The sequence below is a fragment of the Equus przewalskii genome, chromosome 1 (assembly GCF_037783145.1).
Source record: "Equus przewalskii isolate Varuska chromosome 1, EquPr2, whole genome shotgun sequence".
In the NCBI taxonomy this organism is placed as follows: Eukaryota; Metazoa; Chordata; class Mammalia; order Perissodactyla; family Equidae; genus Equus; species Equus przewalskii.
The window spans coordinates 1,548,097-1,568,394 of record NC_091831.1 but is presented as its reverse complement, the minus strand read 5'-3'; the positions used below and the strand labels follow the sequence as shown (position 1 = coordinate 1,568,394).

Genomic DNA, 20,298 nt, shown 5'->3' with positions numbered 1-20,298 from the left:
GAGAAAAGTCTGCAGCCTGGGGACCCCAGGTTCCCAAAACAGGGTCTGCACCACGCTCGCCTCCAGAGCACGGGCCCTGTGCCTCTGCCCCGCGGCCGAAGCAGAATTCCCAGGTCGGGGGCTCGGCATTGGTGTTTAATATTCTTGTAAACTTTTGATTAAAATAAACCTTTCAAAAAAGTGCACATATGACAAGTGTTCAGTTCAAACAATTTACAAAGAGAACACACCTAGGTTCTCAGCAACCAGGTCAGGAAACATAACATTCCCAACACCCTGGAAGCCCCCTTGTGCCCCCTCCTAGCCAGGGTGCCATGGACCTGCCATCTAAAGTCACATCTTGACAGCTTAAGATCAGAATCTCCGCTTCTGCACTTGTCACACACAGGGAACCAGTAGCACGAACGCGTGCACACTCAGCGGTGGTTACGGGATTCAGCTCAGCTGGCGCGGCCCTGAGACATTCATTCTCGTTGTAGAGAGGACTGCACTGTGCAAATAAACAGGAATTTATGTGTACGTGTAATGTCGGCGGACACTTGGTCTGGTTCCAGCTTCTGGCTGTTACACACAGTGCCGTGTGGACATCGGTGTGCACACCTTTCAGTCCACAGATGTACACATTTTGCTGGGTCTATACCTAGGAATACAATCCTGGGTTGTAGGCGGCAATGCACCCACCCACCCCCCAAGCCAGAGACTGAAACAGCCTAAGGCTGAACACACTGGGTTTACTGCTCCTTGTGATGAGGGAGAACACACCCCGTGGGGAATAGGGGCGACTCGGGAACAGGGTGTATGAAAGGATGGACAACACGGTTTGGGCTCATGGCAGGGACCTTCACAAAGGCTCAAGCAGTAGGGCCTCGATGCTGTAGGAACAGGGGCAATTCTATGGCTGGGCATCTTAATAATTCCTCCATAGAAGGTGGAAGGAGTGAAGCAAGTCCAGAGCTGTGATTAGCAAAGCAGCAGCCACCACTTATATCAGCCGGGACAGGGGAGTCTGCTCACTGGGGCTTGGGCAATGTCCCCGTTTTTGTCTGTGTTCAGATGGGATTATGGTGGGGGGGGTCTTTTGTCTTGACCCATCACAGTCACATGGTGGTCCTGCCTGATGTGGGTGTTCTGTGAAATGGTTTATGTCTGACAGGAGAATGCCAAGGCCCAGCAGTGAGCGCCAAGGCCAACTCCTGGACGTGAGAGGCTGCACTCTCCCCCACAGGGTGTGCGTGTGTGGTTTTAGCAGGTTCTGCCAAGTAGGTTCCAAAGTGGTTGTATCAGTTCATACCCCCTCCGCCAGCAGTGTACAGAGCAGGTGCACAGTAAATGGCATTCAGCTAAATGAATGAAGCAATGGGAAAACATTAGACCCTTAAGCCAGCAAATGATGTGGTCAGCTCTGTGCTCAAGCACAGAGAGGATCATCCTCTCCCAGTAACAGTGAGCACACCCAGGATCCAGATCTTGGTTTCTAACACCACTCCCAACAAAAGGGCCAGGGCTCCTTGGAGAACCGGTTGATTCCAGGACTGAGTCAAAATGAGCCTTAAGTGCCAGAAAGCACGGAAGTGCTCAAAAAGGAGCGACAGCAAAAACAATGATGCAGTGTGCCAAAGGAACAGGGAGCCAACTGAAGAGCTCCCAATGACCAAGGCGAGAACAATGTGAGAACAAATAAATAAAGTAGGATTGGATTATAGCCCAAAGTACAAAACAAATACCCATGAGTCCACTGACATAAATGAGCCACTGAACAACAGAATACATGGGAGGGGTAGACAAACCTTCTGTGCAGAAGAATTCCAAATAATTTTATGTAGATACCACCTCAAGGAGGGGGGCCATAACCCTCCATCCTTAAGTGTGGGCTATGCATAGTGACTTCCTTCCAAAGAGGACAGTATGAGAAGGGGGGAAAGGAGTAACTTTTCAGTGGAGAGACCTGACAAACGTGACCTCAGCCAGAAGCTCAAGGTCAACACCCACGGTGCTGAACTACGCTGATGGTGTGCCCCCTTGACACGGTGTGAGAGAGGACACTTTTCTCTGGGGTCTTCCTCCCAAAGATCCATAACCCCAGTCTGATCATGAGAAGAACTAATCACGAAAATCCCCATAGAGGGACATTCTACAAAACACCTGACAGCTATCTTCAAGACTGTAAGGTCATCAAAAGCGAGAAAAGTCTGAGAACGGTCACAGCCCACAGCAGCCGAAAGAGAAACAACTGAAAGCAATGTGGGATCCTGGATGGGCTCCTAGAACAGAAAAAGGATATTAAGGTTAAAAACACAGGAAATCTGAATACACCACGGACTTCAGTTACTGAGAATGGTGCTGGCTAACTTAATGTGTCAACCTGACTGGCCATGGGGCCGGATATTTGGTTAAACGTTAATCTGGACGTGTCTGTGGGGGAGTTTCTGGCTGAGATTAACACTTGAATCTGTGGACTCGGTAAAGTGCATAGCCCTCCCCACCGTGGGCGGGCCTCGTCCAATCCACTGAAGGTCCTGAGAAGAAGAAAAGGTGAGGAAGGAGGAATCCACCTTTTTTCCTGCCTCGACGCTTCAGCTGGGACATCTCATCCCATCTTCTCCAGCCCTCAGATGTCGGCTGCCCGGCTCTCAGGCCTTCAGACTCAGACTGAGTTACACCCGTGGATGTCCTGGGGCTCCAGCTTGCAGACGGCAGATCCTGGGACTCTCACCTCCATAATCACGTGAGTCAATCCTCTTAATAAATCTCCTTTTTTACATATATTTGTTCCATTGGTCTGTTTCTCAGGAGAAGCCTGACCAATACAGTAACGTATCCATATCGGTTCCCTCGTTATGACAAATGCACCAGACTATCGTAAGATGTCACCCTCGGGAGAAATAGGTGTGGATACACGAGAACTCTCTGTAATACCTCACAACATCTTTGTAAATCTAAAACACTCTAAATAAGTTTATCAGGAAAAAGTTTTTCAAAGGTAAATACATGTTGTATGTATTCAGGTATGGATTGGAAGGTGACGCAAGAAACTGCAAACAGTTGTTAGATTGGTGCTGGGATTACATAAAACATTGGAATTTCTTAATACTTTTTCTTGTCACTTTTTGTTATATAATACAAAGCTAAAAGGAAAAAGCCAGATCATTCTGGCAACGGTGTCTGGTGGCTAGATGGGCAGCCATACAATCTATCATCCAAACCAGGACACGTCTAAGAGAGAAAGGGGACGCTATTAATAATCATGCCCAGGCAACAGGCGTGATCGGGATGTTGGGCAACCGGGGATGTGCGGTCACCGTAGCGATGACGGAACTGCAGGCTTGTGCTCTCTCTGATGACCCTAGAAAGGGACTCCAGGGCCAGTGGGGAGGCTAAGGGGAGGAGGTGGGGGCCAGGGGCAGCCTGGGCCAGGAGGTGCCGGCACTGCCTTGCGGGGGGGCAAAGGTCCAGGAATGGTGTCCATCCAGAATTTTCTCTCCTCTACCACCTAATTCCTCTTACATGTTTCAAGTTTCCCAGGTGCCTGCATTGTTGGTACCATGCCCAGCTTTGGGGACTCGGGGGCTCATCATCAAGTGAGCCCCTTATTTTCTGCACGTTCTGACTGCTGTGGGCTCCAGGGAAGGGCATCAGGATCCTATGACTGAGGATTCTGCCGCCTGAGTCTGAGCTTCACACAGCACCCTCTGCAAGAGCCACCAGGGAGAAAAGCGCCTTGGGGTCTCCCTTCCAGCCATGGCCCCCATATGCCTGGACAGCCCGCCACACCCACTCCTCTGTCTCGGCTCCCGCTGCCTGCAGTGCCCCACAGATCTGATGGACGCACCCCCCCACCCTCCAGTCAAGGTCTTCCAACTGCCAGATGCAGTTGACCTGCCCAGCCGTGGAGCCTGGCCAGCCCGGCCAGCCCGGCACGAGCAGACTACACACGGGGTACAGGGCCCAGCACGAGCAGGTCACGCACTGCAGACGGGGTCCAACAGGAGCAGGTCACACCCCAGGGATGGGTCCAGCTGTTTCTGCAGTACGTGGTTTCCTACCTCCCACTTGTCTTTGCATCTTCCTTCCTCTCTCTTTTTCTTTCTCATTTTGCCCCCTCTCTGAGTCATGTACTACCTTTACAAATGATCCATTCTACATGGGCAGCTAAAATATGATTTCAGAAACACAAGATGACCTTGATATTGAGGAAAACATTGGGGGCGACACCAACAAACAAGACCTGGGACAGCCACAGGGGTTCCCACAGCAGCAGCACAGGAAACCGAAACCAGGATCTCTGGGACTCCCCAGCAAGGTCTGAAGAATCGGGGGGACATGATGAGAGTGCCGGAGCCGGCTGACAGCCAGCGGCAGGTGCACAGCCTCCTGGCTTCTCAGACTTTCCCCTTCACACTTGGGAAGGTGCTGACTTCCGCTCAGACTTCAGGTTTGTTTCACATTACAAGCAGCACTTCCCTCCAGGATCCTCAAGTTTCAATGCACAGAAGATGCTTTGTGTCCTCCCCATGTTCTGGGGGCTCTGAAACAGCAACCTCGGTGTGCTGGTTGGTGCTGGGTCTGCTTGGCTAAACTGACATCCTGCATGGCCCCCAAGAAAGAATTTGTGCAACACCGGGAAGGTGGGCACGAGGCATGGAACCGTTCTCTGAGGTCACTGCGGTCAGACAGGCTGAGAAACAGGCCAAGATGCGAGTGGCTTCCAGCTCGTCCCTCTCCTCCCTGCCCCACGTCCAGCTCTTCCTGACAGCTAGCCCTGCCGGCCGATAGCGGCCCCAAGAGCCCCAAGATGCCAACGTCACCATGAGCACTTCGTCCTCTTGAACCCAACTGGACCTGCAATTGCTCCACCAGTGGAATGCGGCACAGGTGACACTGTACCAGCCTGGGCTCGAGCCTCGAGAAGGCCTGGTGTCGTCTGCTCTTGCACCCTGGGGAGCCCTGCGTACCATCAGGAAGCTCTGTTCTCCTGCTGCAGAGAGCACGGAGCGGGAGAAGCCCCGAGACTTCAGAGGACCACTGTGCTCTCTAAATACACCCACAGGCTCTCTGACGCTCCCTTCCAAGGGCAAGCCTAACTCCCCAACTCGAGGGTGGGCTGGACACACTGACTTCCTTCTAGTGAACAGAATACAGTGGAAGTGACAGAGTGTGACTTCAGAGGCTGGGTCCTTAAACTCACTATGGCTTCCTCCGCCCTCTTGGCTCAGGGGCGCCAGCCGCCATGCTGTGAGATCACTCAAGAGCCTGATGGAGAGGCTCAAGTGTGAGGAACCTAGGCCTCCAGCCAAGAGCCGTGCGGGGGAGACGGCCTGGGAGCAGACCTCCCGGCCCCAGTCCAGCCTTCACACGATGCAGCCCCACTGACATCCACCCTGCAGCCTCCTGAGGGACCCTGAGGCAGAGCCCCCCTGAGATGAGCCACTACTGAATTGCCAACTCCCAGAAACTATGAGGTGACGTTTATTGTTTTAAGCCACTAAGTGTTAAGGTAATTTGTGAAGTAATAATAGACAACTAACACATCAGACAACAGTGGGCATGGAGACCCCCAGGGACACAACTCATGGAAAATCTTCCACCAGCCTCCCACCCTATGAGCCATTTTGGCTGAGAATGAGGCACCACGTACATGAGCGAGGAAGCCACTGTGGATGTTCTGGCTCCACAGACGTCACATGGAGCAGAAAGACCCGTCCCCACTGGGCCCTGTCCAAATTCCCAGCCCACAGAATCATGAAAAATAATAAAAATTCTTATTAAGTCACTAAGTTTTGGGGCAGTTTATTACCAGCAATAACTAACAGTGGGCCTCACGGGCATGAACAGTGCCCAGTGTGAGAGACACGGTGCCAAGACCCCGTTCCCTACTCCCAGGGCCCAAGTGCTGCGGGAATGGTGGCTCTGAGTCAGAAGTGGGACGCTGACAGGGAGGACGCAGAGCAGCATGACACAGGGAGGGCCGAGGGCCTGGAGAAGGAGGCATCGAACACCACGGCAGACTCTCCTCACCCGCACGGTGCCACGGGCACGCTCGACAAGGCCGACACGGGGCCGTGCCCAATAAACCCACAGAGAAGCCACAGACACAAAGTCATCCACTTCTCGCTGTTGTGACAAGTTCCACTTTGTGCTTGTGAAGCAGGAAAAGTCATGATGTGAATTCCGAAAGCAAAGAGGCCTTCCTGAAGTCGACTCTTAGAGAAATCGATGTGCTCAGCTCCTATTTTTAATAAATTGGGGGCGACACTGACTCCCACCCACACCATCTCCTTGGCTTCAGAACTTAAATAACATCGAGCAGGGTTTTCGCACGATCGACACGGGCCTGTGTCTGGGCTGGCAGCACGTCAGAGACCATCTGTGGGCCCGTGTCACGTTTGCAGAGACAGAGGATGGGGGGCAGTGACCCGTCTCACAGCTGGATGGAGCCAGGCCAGGGCCAGCCCCCAGGTCCGCCCTCCACTCTCAGCCACACCGATCTCACTCAGCTGCCTTGGTTTTTAAATCATAGATTTCAAGTCAATGAAAAAAACATTTTTTGATGAAGTGGGCATCCCAGTTTTTTTAAATAACAATTTCATTAATTATTCTCCCAAATTATCTCAAATTTTGGTCGTTAAAATCATTCAGCCCGTTGGACCTGGCTGGTGTTTGGGGAGGAGAGAGGAGCCCAGTATGTCCTCCAGGGCGCCAGCACCAGTGTGTGCCCACACCCGGGTGGGAAGGATACATGCTGAGAGAAGCTCTGGGCACAAGATGCCAACACAGGGACAACACGTTGACCCCACCTAATGGATAGTGAGCAGGTCTGGAGAAGGCCCGTGCACCAGGCCCACGAGAAATGGCTGGGGAGCAAACTCTAGCTGTTTGTTGGAATATTAGCCAGTAGACAGAGTGGTTACCAAAGCTTTATTTTTATCTATAGCTTTAAATAGATAGTGGAGCAAGGCAGGTAGGAAGAAACACATAGTTCAACTTTTTTTTTGGTGAGGAAGATTGGCCCTGAGCTAACATCTGTGCCAGTCTTCCTTTACTTTGTATATGGGACACTGCCAGAGCATGGCTTGATGAGTGGTGTAGGTCCATGCCCAGGATCCGAACCCACAAACCCTGGGCCACCAAAGCAGAGCACGTGAACTTAACCACTACGCCACCGGGCCAGCCCCCCAATATATTTTTTGCATGAGGAGGAGGAATCTGAATGGGAAGGAAAAATGACACCAGGTAGAAGGCCAGGTCCCTAACTAAGGTGAATGCCCAATTCGGCTCTGAGCTTCCTACTAACAACAAAACCAGGACCAGGGCCACAGGGCACCGGCTGTTAACATAAGAACCAATGGGCTCAAGAGAGGCCGGAAGGGCTGGCCTGGGGCCTCCCAAGAGGGTTCCACCTGGCATGGCAGAGAGCCCCATGAGCACTCCACAGCGAGTCCCATGGTGTGAGGGCTGGACCTGCGACACTCCCGGTGCAGACCGGTGGGAAGGCGCACATCCTGCTGCCTGCTCTGGGACAAAAGGATCCCAACACCAGAAGGGGAAGCGTCTACGCACCCCTCAGCATCCAGCCACGGTGGGAATGAGGGGAAAGATGCCAGGTCCCAGCTTTCAATAAAGGAAGGGGTTCAGGCTGTAGCGCTGGCTGAAAACACAGGATACAAAATGCTAGTTACGTTTTGGTTACACATGCAAAGGGCTATGCCCAGGAAAAGACTGAGGAACAATAAAGAAACAAAAGCAAGACTAACGGAGATACATTACCCCACTGCAGCGCTGGCGCCGCTCTAATAACTGGCAACTGTGTAACAGGAGCCAGCACGTCTCCAAAGGATGGAAGAACTCTCCCATGCAGCGCCCACTGTCCCAGGAGCGTCAGGGTGGCCAGCACCCTCGCTGCTCTTCCCACCTCAGGGACTGGTGCCAAGTGACCCAGCCCCATGGGTCTCTGCCTTCACCACTCCACCCTCTGTATACGCCCAAGACCTCCCTACTCAAAGTGTGTCTGCGGACCAGCAGGGTTGGCAGCACCTGGGAGCCGGTTGGAAATGCAGACACCCTCAGGCCCCACCCCAGATCTGCTGAATCAGAATCTGCATTTTCACAAGGTCCCCAAGGGACTGGGAGCCCATGACAGTGGAGAACCTGCTCCAGGCTGTCCTGACCCTGTCCCGAATAGGTGCTTTCCCATGGCTTTGCCTCCCTCAGACCATCTCAGAGCCTCCGCAGGCTGCATCCTCAGAGAGAAGCCCTGAACCAAAATTACCTCCACTGCATTCTTGCTTTACTTCTCAACTGGAAAGCCGGGTGGTTAAATTTTTAAAAGAAAATCGGCTTATTTTTAGCATTTTAAAACGCACAACCAGATGGATAGACACGCAGAGCTGACATTTGTTACATAAAGAAGCACGACAGTAGGTCCCAAGTCCATGCTAGACCAGCCTTGCCAGCCATAAGGAGACAAACGCATCAAGCTCCTGGCTGCCCGATGGTTCCACTGGGACACCAGCACTGTGCCCAGGAACCCGGAACCCAGGAGAGAACGTGCAGGGCGGGCTGGGACGACACACCCTCCTCCCCAGCTTGAACCCAATCCCCACACCCATACCAGGTGCCTCTGCCTCATTTCTACCAGCTGGTAAAGGACCCCACGGTCTGTAGCCACCAGGCTTTTGGCCGCCAAGGCCCCTTATGGTGGGGAAGGGTGTGTGAGTTGCCATCAGCCCAAGTCTGGGTCACACAGAGAGCCACTGCCCCACCCCCGCCACTCCCTTTTCCCAGGGTCAGAGGGAAGGAAAAAGGCACCTATTAAAACTCAAGTCCCTGGCCCGCTGGAGAAAGGCTCTCAGTAAACAGGGATGGACTGACACCCGGAACCATGGCCCCATCAGCCTGACGAACACCACGCACGTGCACCAACGCCCTGCTCTGCCCTGCCAGCTCTGGGTAACACAGTGACGAAAACGTGGAGCATGAGCACCGTAAAGGAACCAACAAGGCATCCTTTGCAGGTGACATGACTGAGCCCCCAGAAAGCCCAAGGAAAGCAACTCGAAAACTATGAGAACCAAGAGGCGTCTCAGCAGAGCGGCCATCTCCAGGATGAATATTATAAAAAGGAAAGTTTTCCTTCGCACCAGCACTAACCAGTGTGAAACATGATGGGTACAAAGATCCTATTCCCAGTTCAACAAAACAGGCAATCAATACACAAGAAAGAACACAGCTTAAATGCACTCAATTAAGCAAGCCAGGCCTTGCAGGAAGAAAACTTTCTCATTCCATGTGAAATGTTATTCCAAATGGATCCGAATTTTCAATATAAAAAGTGAAACCACAGAAGTACTAGAAGAAAGTGCAGATGCAGGATTAGAAACTAAATTGTTAACTGTGCCTGGAAAAGGACTTTCGTAACATGACATCAAGGCTGATATCGATGAATGTGAAATGATATCGATGAATCTCACTGCAGAAAAATTAAACACACCTGTACGAAAAAAAATCTAGCAACATTACAAGATAGACGGCAAACGCGAGTGGGGGAGTGTCCAACGGCAAGCCTCTACATACACGGAACGGCGGAAAGAGAAGGACTGCAAACATCCCAACAGGAAGTGCAGGTTGGGGGTAGGCGCCAGCGGTCCACAAAAAGGAGAATACACACGCCCCAAACGTGAAAAGTGGAAAGACTGCCAATCTCAGTGGTAACCAAAGAAACTCAGAGCATTGACACGTCTTTTTATCTTTTAGCTTGTCAAAAAATAAAAATATCACGAACACCCAGAGTTGGTGAGAGTTCAGGGAAAGGACTTCCGTGCCTCCTCGAGCAAGGCAACAGTGGCCCTCCCTCCCTGGCCCGCTCCGCTGAGGGCAGGTCTCCCCTGTTGCCTCTCCTCCAGCCACTCCTGTCCTTCAGTTTACTTACTCATGTTTCCTTGTCAACTGTCGTCTCCCTGCTTCGCCCTCTGTCAGTTACCCCACACTTGCAGCAGCCACATCTACTGGTCACCACCATATAATAAGCACCCAGGACAGCAGCTGGCTCATGGAGAGACCACTCCCGTCTAGAGAGCTGGCCAGATGTATCAAGCTACTTTACACGGGCACTCCTTCAACTGGGAAATGTCATTCCTAGGAATTTATCCTAAGGAAATAATGCCAAGTGCACAAAGACGAATATACAAAGATGTTCATTGCTAAACTGTTTACCAGCTGGTGTCTGAGCCCCACTCCCCCACACTGACCCTATCCCAACAAATTCAACCCAAATTTCTGGGGGCGGGGCCCAGGCATTCGTCGTGTAAAAGAGCACCCATTGAGTCTAGTTCACAGCCAGGGTTGAGAACTGCTCTTGCAAATTTAGCCAACAAATGATGCTGTAGGTTTATGAGGCGTTTGCGACACACTGCTAAGTGAAAAAGCAGGTTAGGACAAAATCATATATAGAGTATGATCCCATTTCTGTATCAAAGAAAAAAGTGTGTTTCTATATGGCTGTAGGTGTGAGTACATTCCTAGAAAAAGGCTGGGGAAGATGCACACAGGAGCATTCACTGCAGAGATCTCTTGGTGCTAAAGTTACAGATGTCTTGGTTTTCCCACTTAGGACAATTTTAGGAAAGTATAAAATTTTTACGAATTTATACATTTTAATGGTTCTATAATTAGGAAAAAACAAACTTTTTTTAACTTTAAAAAAGATGACTTAGGACCTGGCAGCCTGCTGTCTCACCTTTGTACCCACCACCCAACAGCACATGGCCAGGCATTCTACAGGGCCTCCCCGAGCTCCAGGTTTCTCTGGGCAAGGCAAAGCTCCTCAGTGGTTAGCCACTCCCTACAAGTAAGCTAATGCCACATTAGGTTTGAACAAGCCATGATTGGCTGAGACGGGCGGGTGCCCCGCCAGGTTACCAAGCTGCTCAGCAGGAAGGTGCTGGAACCCCCTCTCAGTACCACCCAGCCTCCTGATTTCACAGGGGGGTGCCAAGACAGAGAAATGAAGGGCTTGCCCAACACTCTGCAGCTCTGGGGCAGAGCAGAGATAAATGCAGGTTCCCTAGCAAGTTCAATCCCTGAAATCAACCACTCTGGAAAGTCAGAAAGGGGCTAGAACGAGAGGATGTGTGGGGTAAAGGGAAGAGGAGAAGCTGCCCCTTGGTTCTATGTGAGGAAGAGACACAGAGAATTCTGGACACGCACCCAGCACCTGCCAAAGGAGGACAGTGGCTCCAGATTCCAGAGGACCAATAGGGACAGAGGATGTTTAAGATCTTCCATGTCACAACTGTGCTGTTTAGTTGAAATTTACCTGGCACTGTTAAATTTCCCTCTTATTTTCTTTTTTCTTTTTCTCTGCCTACCAAATTTGATACACTAATTGGGTATTTTAATCTAAAAAATTCATCAGAAGGTCTCACATTGCCATAGCAACCGTGAAGCCCCAGTCAATGCAAGTCACCAGCACTGCAGCGTTGCCTCTTTCAGCCCGCTCTGCAGCGTGCCCAGACAGGGATGGGACCCCTGTCTGGAAGGTGGCAGGGATGACCGCACCCCCTAGCCTGGAAAGAGGTGGGGTTGGGGCCATGGCCCCCCTCTGGAGACACTCTCCTTCCTCCTTTCCAAACCCCATTCCTTCCGTCTAAATGAACCCCGTGGCCTTCACACCAGAGCTGCGCAGTGTTCTCTCTGCAAACATGTGCTGTGACTCTCCAGCCATGTGTGCCCTGACCATGCATGACACGCAAACGCGGAATCAAAGCAGAGCCAAGTGGCCGCCCACCCACATAAGGTCCTCAGTCATCAGGCCCAGGGCCAGGCTTGGCCTCCTGATCTCACCAGGTGAAGCCCGGATAAGTCACGGTCACATGTTCAGTTTGGGGATGCGACCACCATGTCCAGTCACGAGCAAGTGACACACACCCTAAAGAGCACGTGTAGCCAAAGTCAGTTACCCATCCCCCACAAGCCCAAGTGGTTAAGACTCAGCACTCCCACCACCATGGCCTCAGTCTCTGTCCGCCTCAGGGAACCACACCACCCATCTGTCAGTTGTCATACTGTGGTGGCTGCACATGGCTGTGATGCTGAAAGCTGTGTCACCAGTATTTCAAATACCAGCAGGGAGTCCCATGGTGGACAGGTTTCAGCAGAGCTTCCAGACTAAGAAAGACTAGGAAGAAGGACCTGGCCACCCACTTCCAAAAGAATCAGCTGTGAAAAGCCTGTGAAGAGCAGCAGCGCGTTGTCTGATAGAGCACCAGAAAGTGAGAAGATGGCGCAAAAAGACCAGGTAGGGTTCCGCTCTGCCGTCCACAGGGGCACTAGGAGTCGGAATCCACTCCAGGGCACTAACAACAAGAAGCCCAGAACAGCCGGTACCTCTGCCAACCTACTATACAGGCAAATGAGGGGGCGGGGGGATGAGCAAAATGACTCAAATCAGATTGCAAACATCATAAACAGACCCTGTGCTCTTTTTGTCTTTTTAATGACAGTTGAATTCTGAGACATACACTAAGAATAAATAGAAAACCTCTACCTTAAAAAGCTGAAGGCAGCCTCTGTGCACCAATTCCCCTATCACTGCAGGCGCTGCCTTGGAGAGCACAACGCTAAGACACGCAAGAGCGGCCAGCCCTGGGCTGACACCAGCAAGTGCTGAAACCAGATGTATTTCTCATCGTGCAGCCAGAAGCTAGATGCAAATCTGCCTCCTGATCAGTTCCCAATTCACTCTGGGCTTTCCTTACTTTGAATGTTTATGTTAAAAACAAAACATGTGACGAATGAAACACTCCCAGCAGTGAGTTCTGCTGTCTCAAAGTTCAGAACAAAATGACCGGCAGGCCCAGAACACACCGTGTGGGTGTGGCTGGCCCTGAATACCCCTCCCCTGCTGAGGTGACCAGGCTCAGCCAAGTCCAGCAGCCCCGGGCAGCGCATGGGCAGGCTCCCCATCACTCTCTCTGACAACTGCCGGCACATGGCCTGCATGTTCACAACACTGGCCTGAGGTTGTATTATTGTAATTTCCTATAATGCTTAAATTATTTATCAGAGAGAAATAGCTTGGGCTCTTGAGCTGAGCTGTGCTCTAAAATTATCAAAGATCCACCATACCTCTGCAGGCTGCCTACAAACGAAAAATGCATATTTCAACTATTTTAAGAAAATGTCAAAAAGCATCAATGTGTCATCACTGTACCATTTAAATGATCTGCGTGACATCTGTAGAAAAGAGCTGCATGTTTCATGTGAATGTATCACAGTGCCCCAGGGGTGGACACTGCACAGCCACGTTCCCTGTGGGTGCTAAGTCAATGGTCCTGGGGCCCACCAGGGCCCCAGGAGGTGTGCCTGCAGGGCCTGCTGCCTGTCACCTGCTTTCCACCGAGCCGACCTCTGCGTGGCCACCCAAGGGACACCTGTGCTCCAGGTGGGCAGCTTTTCTTGCAGGGGGACCTAAGATCAAACTTGTTCCCTAAAGAGCAGACCTTTGCACAAAGGCAAGGCCATCTCTGCGCACATCTGAGTGTAAAGGTCGGGCTTGGCGCCACGCGACACCATCACTTGGGAGCCAGAGAGCCCGACACCATCACTTGGGAGCCAGAGAGCCCGGAGGGCAGGGCCCCGGGCGCCACCTGTGGGGCAGGCATCTCGCTTCGCAAACTCGGCACACCACACGTGTAGAGTGACAACTGAGCCCGCACATCGCGCATAAAAGGAAAATAAAAACCCACAGCCTTCACCGCAGCAGGCGCCGTGGCGCTAAGCCCCGAGCTACCCGGGCGACAGACACGCCGCCGGGGGACACGGAGGACCCAGGCGGGAGCCCCGGACGCGCGTGGGCACCGCAGCCACGGTTCGCGAGTTTCCTCGGAAACCGAAACGCCCCGGGACGCCTTCCCACCCAGGCGACCACGGTGTCCGGACGCGAGGAAATCCTACCGCCGCAGCCGCCCTGCGAGAGGGCGTGGGGTCCCCCGGTCGCGCGTGTGCACGCTGTCCCCGGGAGCGGCCCGGAGTCCCCGCCGTGCGGCCGCACTCACCGTCCTCCTTGTCGTCAAACACCGGCCTCCGCGCCGTGGCCGCCGACATGGACGAGCCCATCCTCTTCTTCCACTTGCTCCACGCAAACAGGGGGCGCGGCTGCGCGCGGGCATCGCCCGAGTCCCGGGCCCGGGGCTGGCCGGCGGTGGACGGCGGCGGGGTGGGGGTCGCGTCGGGGCCGGTGGGGCGCGCGCGGCCGGGGGGCGGCGACCCGGGGGGCGCCGCGGCGCTGCTGCCCCTGCGCTCGGCGCCGCTCCTCATCGCCGGGCCTGGGTGCGCGGCGCAGCTGGAGCCGGGTGCATGGCCCGCTCGCCGGGCCGGGAGCCGGAGCGGGAGCGGCTGGCAGCGCCCGCCGTGCGCCCCAGCCTTGGCGCTCGCGGGTCCTGATGTCGGGCGGGCTCCCGGGACTGCAAGCGCGCGGAGGCGGGGCCGGGGCGGGGCCGGCGGGAAGGAGGCGGGGCGGAGCCGGCGCCGGGGGCGGGGCCGGGGCTGGCTGCAGTGCCGGGTACCCACCGCCCACCTCGGGAGGGGCGGGGTCCGAGGGGGCCGCGACGCCGACTGACAGCAAGGAAGAGAACGAAGGAGGGGCTCCCAGGGACGGGGACAGCTCCGCCTGGCACGTCGGCGGGGACTCGGGGGTCCCCTTGGGCCTCCCCGCCCTCGCTGACTTCGTGAAATAGCCTGCGGACCGCCGCTGCCGGACCTAGGGAGCCTCAAACTTCATCCCGCGGCTCTGCGCTTCGCGAGGCCGCGCTGGGCCTTGGATGGGGCGGCGGGAGGCGGCTGCCCTGGGCCCGAGGCCCGGTCGGGGTCAGGACGCGCAACCTCACGGTCCCGGCCCCGGTTCCGATCCCGCCCTCAGGCTGCAGGCGGCGCGCGAGGCTGCGCCTGGGGAAGAGGGTGGGAGGGGGCGGGGGAGGAGGGGGCGGGGCCTGGTGCGAGCCCCTCCCCACGCGGCAGCCCAGAGCCCGGTTGCGAGCGCACGCGCACATGCCCAGGGGCGCGCCCGGGGTCGCCAAGGCCCTGAGCGCGCGATCCCGCGCTCTCGGGGTGGCCTTAGCTAGGTCCCAGGTTCCCCTCCCAGCTCAGCCGCCCGGGCCCTGGTCCAGCAGCCCCTGGAGCAGGTCCGATCCCTTCCGGGGACCGTGTGCCCGACTCGCCCTGGGTTCCCTGGCCTTGCCTAGATCCGACAGAGGCCTTGCCTCTGACCGCTGGGCTCTCCACCGTCTTCGCGGAGTATTTGGGGGGCGTCAGGCGCGTCTTGACCTCGATGCGCCTCCCCCCAGCTCTCACGGCCAGGGGAGACCACGCGCGTCAAGCGCTGAGCTCAGCTAACGCCCCAGGAGAGGCTCTTTCAATATCACCTAGCTCCCTGCGCCTGACACTTGTCACTGAAGAATCATTTGACTTTGGCTTTTGGCAGCCTGTCTCCTTAGGTTCTGCCCTCTAGCCAGGCCACACACCCGGCTATTCCTTCCTCCTGCGTCAAGTCTTGGAAGGGTTTTCTGCTGCCCCACGATGAGAGCCGACGCCCCCCTGACTGTCGGGCTATGCGCGGTCCCCAGGCCCTGCGGGTGTCTGCCGCCGCCGCCGCCCCTCCCTCCGCGCACATCCTTCAGCCGCGCTGGCTCTGCCTTGCCCTCGAAGCCCCTCACCTGGCTCGCCCCCACCCGCACCCGCGTTGTGGTACTTAGGCTTGGCCGTTCCACTTCCTGTCTCCTTCGGCCATGGTAGGGCTACACTCGTCCCCCACCCAGCTTTTGAAATTCAATGTGGCCCCTTGGACCTGCTTGACCAATGAAATGTGAGCACAGGTGACCTGCGTCATTTATGGGCCACTCTAGGGACCAGTGTCCGACTGGCCAGACATACCCCCTTGGCTAAGAGGAAGCCGCCATCACTTGGGGACCACCTGCCTACTAGCCATGGACATGTAGAGCAAGGGAGAAACAGCCACTGTGGTAAGCCATTGAGATTTGGGGCTATTTTTCCTGCAGCATAACCTAGGTTAGCCCCACTGACGTCTACCGCAGATCTCCCTGCCTGGGTGACGCGCGCATCCGGTCTCCAGTTAAACTTTGCAGAAGTTCCCCGTCCCCGGGCGCCGAGACTGCGCTCGACCTCCCTCCACTGAGCTCCCAGCTCTCCATACTTGGCTCCCTCTTACAATTTGCTCTGCCGGTGGGACGTCGAAGTTGCTAGCAGCGCGCCTGCACAGAGGAGGTACTCCGGAGGAACTCATCAGGTGCAGGAGTGAATGAACGCAGGAACGCTGTTGAAAGAAGGCGCAGAGGCAAGGTGTGAGCCAGGGCAGGCTGAAGTGAGGGGAGCACAGTGTGCACAGGAGACGGAGAAAAGGCAGGCAGCTGCCTCGGCCTGGAGCAGACCAGGTTGCACCCCACTACAGTCGACTGTGAAGTTCCAGGGGTCTGGGAGGGACTCAGGCTGGAACGGACGCCAAATGTGAGTGGAAAGGGAGCGGTGAGGCCGACAGGGCATCCCTGGGTGCCCCTGAGTGCCCACACGGATCAGGAACGTCAGCTCCGTGAGGGCAGGGACCTCTCATCCAGTGACAGGAGACCATCAAGGAGTCAGTAACCAGGTGAATAAATCCACAGCATCCAGCACATGAGAGCACACAGAGGGGATCATGGGCAGTGGGTGATCATGGGATGGCTTCAGCTGGAGTGGTCGGGTAGGGGTCTCTGAGCAGGTGACCTTGTTGCTGGGCATTTACAGGAAGCCCTTTGAAGGTCCAGGGCCCAAGAGCTGCCAGGAGTACTGGCCCTGAGGTAGAAACGAGCTAGTGTGCGAGGACAGAAGGGGCCAGGGTCACTGGGGGGCAGCGGGTGCCCACTGAGTCAGGGAGTGTGCAGGGCGGCTGGGGGCTGATTCTGTATTCCGGTCTCAGTCCCTGAAACCTAAGCACAAACGTGCACTAGTCTGTAATTCGTGCACAAAGCCGTGCTTCCAGGGGGGCTGCCTCTGACACTGAGTCAGTAACTGTCACATAACTGGCACCCAGCACAGTCTCTCCAGTTTTCATGTGTACTTTGTCTTATATCATCATTCTGAAATTAACACTTGTGGGCCTCCCACACTGCCGGCACCTTTGTAAATAATCCTTTCATTAGACTTCCCTCAGATGGCCTAATTTGAATGTGCTGTTTCCTGCTGGGAAAGATACCAGAACCAGCCCCAGGAAACAGGAAACAGAAGTTCAAATGGGGTTCGGATCCTAGGCTGCTCACCTACATGGAGAATCCATGGCTAGCCTCCTTCCCAGCAGGAAATGGAAAACAGGTCATCCCTGGCTGTGGTGGGACGTGGGACGAAGGGCATGTGGAAGGCATGGACCTGGAAATCAAGTGCTGGGTACTTGGTTGCTGGGTGACAGAATTGATTCTCCAGGCCGTGGCCGCCTGGCTTCTCATGATGACTCCAGAGAGCATGAACAGGCAGGGAGAACACGAGTGGAAGACAGGAGCCACATGCCACTTGGAAGGAATCCTTCACCCTGTTGTGATGGCACCAGGGCTGAAGCACAAAGTCAGTGCTTAACTCCGTGAGCCTCCTAATGTGTCAGTTCCCAGGGCTGCTGTGACAAAGTACCACGGACTGGGGCTGAAAACAACAGAAATGTATTCTTTCACAGTCCTGGAGCCAGAAGTCCAAAATCAAGGAGTCAGCAGGGTTGGTTCCTTCTGGAGGTCCTGAGAGATAATATGTTCCAGGACTTCCTCCTAGCTTCTGGCAATCCTTGGCATTCCTGGGCTTGCAGACGCATCACTCCACTCTCTGCCTCCATCATCACATCGCCTTTTTGTAAGTGAACATGAGTGTGGCCATCTTGTTACTCTAAATGGCCCAGCCCCTCCTCTGTGTGACTACTCGCTGCTCTGCACGGACTCTAAAAAGATTCACATTCTCATGATTTACGGCCTCTGCTTATGTATGTACTCCCCTATAGCTTGATAAATTAAAACTTTATTCTGTGAGTTTCTCTCCAGGAACAGGCTGACCACAGGCGGGAAACACACCTACAAGAAATTCATCATCACTGACAGAAGAAAAGAACAATGGAAGACCCTGGAGTCCATCCTGCCTGAAGGCCCACATTCCTAAACCCCCTCCTCACGGCCCACTTTCCCCATACAGCTGCCTCAAGATTCTGGAATCCTTGGAGATGGTTTTTCTGAGACGTTAGTCTGCCATCTTCCTGATCACGCCGGCTAATCGAATTAAAACTCCCTTTCTGACGCCTAACTCACTGTGGTGAATTGGCTCACATGGCAGTAAGCAGAGGGGCCCATTGCTCAGTATCATTTCCATCTGTGTATTCCCCCCTTTCTTTCCATTATAAGGACTGTTGTCGTAGGATTTAGGGCCCACCTTAATGCAGGATGACATCATCTTGAGATCCTCAACTTAATTACATCTGCAAAGACCCTCTTCCCAAATAAGTTCACATTCACAGGTTCTGGGTGGACATACCTTTTGGGGATCCACCATTAAACCCACAGTCCACCCTTTGGTCCCTCAAAACCTATGTCAGTCTCAGGACATAGTGGCCTAGTGGTTAAGTTTGGTACACTCCGCTTCAGCAGCCCATGTTCAGTTCCCCAGCACGGATCTATACTGATCGTTGGCAGCCATGTTGTGGCAGCGACCCACATACAAAACAGAGGAAGATCGGCACAGATGTTAGCTCAGGGCAAATCTTCTTCAGCAAAGAAAAAAAAATCTATGTTCATTCCATGTGCAGAATACATTCACCACATCCAATGTTCCCCAAACATCTCACCATTACAGTAGCAACTGTCAGTCCAAAATCTCATCTAAATATTATCAGCTCAAAAGTCCCAAGGCTCATCATCTTAATCAGGTATGGGTGAGACTCTGGCTATGATCCATCCTGAGGCAAAATTCCTCTTCATCCATGGGCCTGTGAAACTAGAAAACAAGTTATTTCAAAAACAAGTTTTTCAAAATACAGTGGTGGAATGAGCATAAGATAGACATTTCCATTCCAAAAGGGAGAAATTAGAAGGAATAGAGGAGTCGCCAGTCCAAAGTAAGTTCAAAATCCAGCAGGGAAAATTCCATTAAATCTCAAGGCCTGAGAAGAATCCTCTGTGGCTGGGTGCTGGGCCCACAGTGGCCACTCATGTCTGCACCACCCTCAGAGATGTTCTTTTTTCTTCAAGGATAGCACATGTTTGCAGCTGAGCAGCTCTGTCAGCCCATTTCCTGCTTGTAGGATTTTGGAAGTCTGACAGCCCTCTTTCACTTTGTCCTGAATCTGTTCCTTTCAGTCCAAGCTAGCAATGTTTCTGCTGATACACATTCTCAAAAACCTTGTGAATCTCCTGTGTATGTCACAGGGGTCCACTAAACAGGAGGGTCCTCTACAGATGTTTCCTGGATACTCCCACCTCTCTTGTGGCTTCTGCTAAGATGGCTGAGTGGATTTATGACTCACACACCTAACCTCTTCAGCCACACCCTTGGCCCTCTATTTAGAACATGCTTTCCAATGCTACATTTACTCACTTTAGCATCTTTTGCATCTGGATAGGCCAGGAACCTCCCAAATCATTAAGTAATGGTCCATTTTTGCTCAACATATGCTTCCCTAATTTATATCTTTCCTCTCACATTTTACTGTAAGCAGCAGGAAGAAATGAGCCCACACCTTTAACACTACGCTTGTACATTTCCTCAGCCCAATATCCAAGTTCTTCGCTTACAAGTTCTGCATTTCCCCCAACATTAGAACACAATTCAATCAAGTTTTCTGCCACTTTAAAACAGGGTTCACTTTTCCTCCAGTTTCCAATAACGTGTTCCTCATTTGCATCTGAGATGTCACCAGAAGCACCTTTAACCTTGCTTTTCTACCAATGTTCTGTTCATGATGATACACGTGTTCTCTAAGATGGTAACTTTTTCTGTTGTGCTTTTTACTCCTTCTGGGCTCTCAGCAGAATCACCTTTAAGGTCCACATTTTCTACCAACTGTCTCTTCAACTGATTGGATGCGGCCCACTCAGATTATCAAGGGTATCTCCTTATTTAAACTCAACTGATTGTGGATGTTAACCACATCTACAGCATACCTTCATGGCAACACCTGCATTAGTTTAATTCAGTAACTCCTAGCCAAGTAGACACGTAAAACTATTACACTTATGTCAGAGTTCAACATGCATGGTGGGGAAGAGGGGGACCTTAGGAGTCAGAAGG

The 20,298-nt window shown here is 53.4% G+C and overlaps 1 protein-coding gene across 1 annotated transcript in view; it reads right to left on the bottom strand.

The window, feature by feature from the left end:
* STK32C (serine/threonine kinase 32C) overlaps positions 1-14,451 on the bottom strand; it is a 101,439-nt gene extending 86,988 nt beyond the window's left edge. The window contains exon 1 of the mRNA XM_070633438.1: positions 14,052-14,451. Coding sequence (XP_070489539.1) covers positions 14,052-14,313 — 262 coding nt within the window. The 5' untranslated portion in view covers positions 14,314-14,451. The remainder of the gene's footprint in view (positions 1-14,051) is intronic.
* Between the last annotated feature and the right edge of the window lie 5,847 nt (positions 14,452-20,298).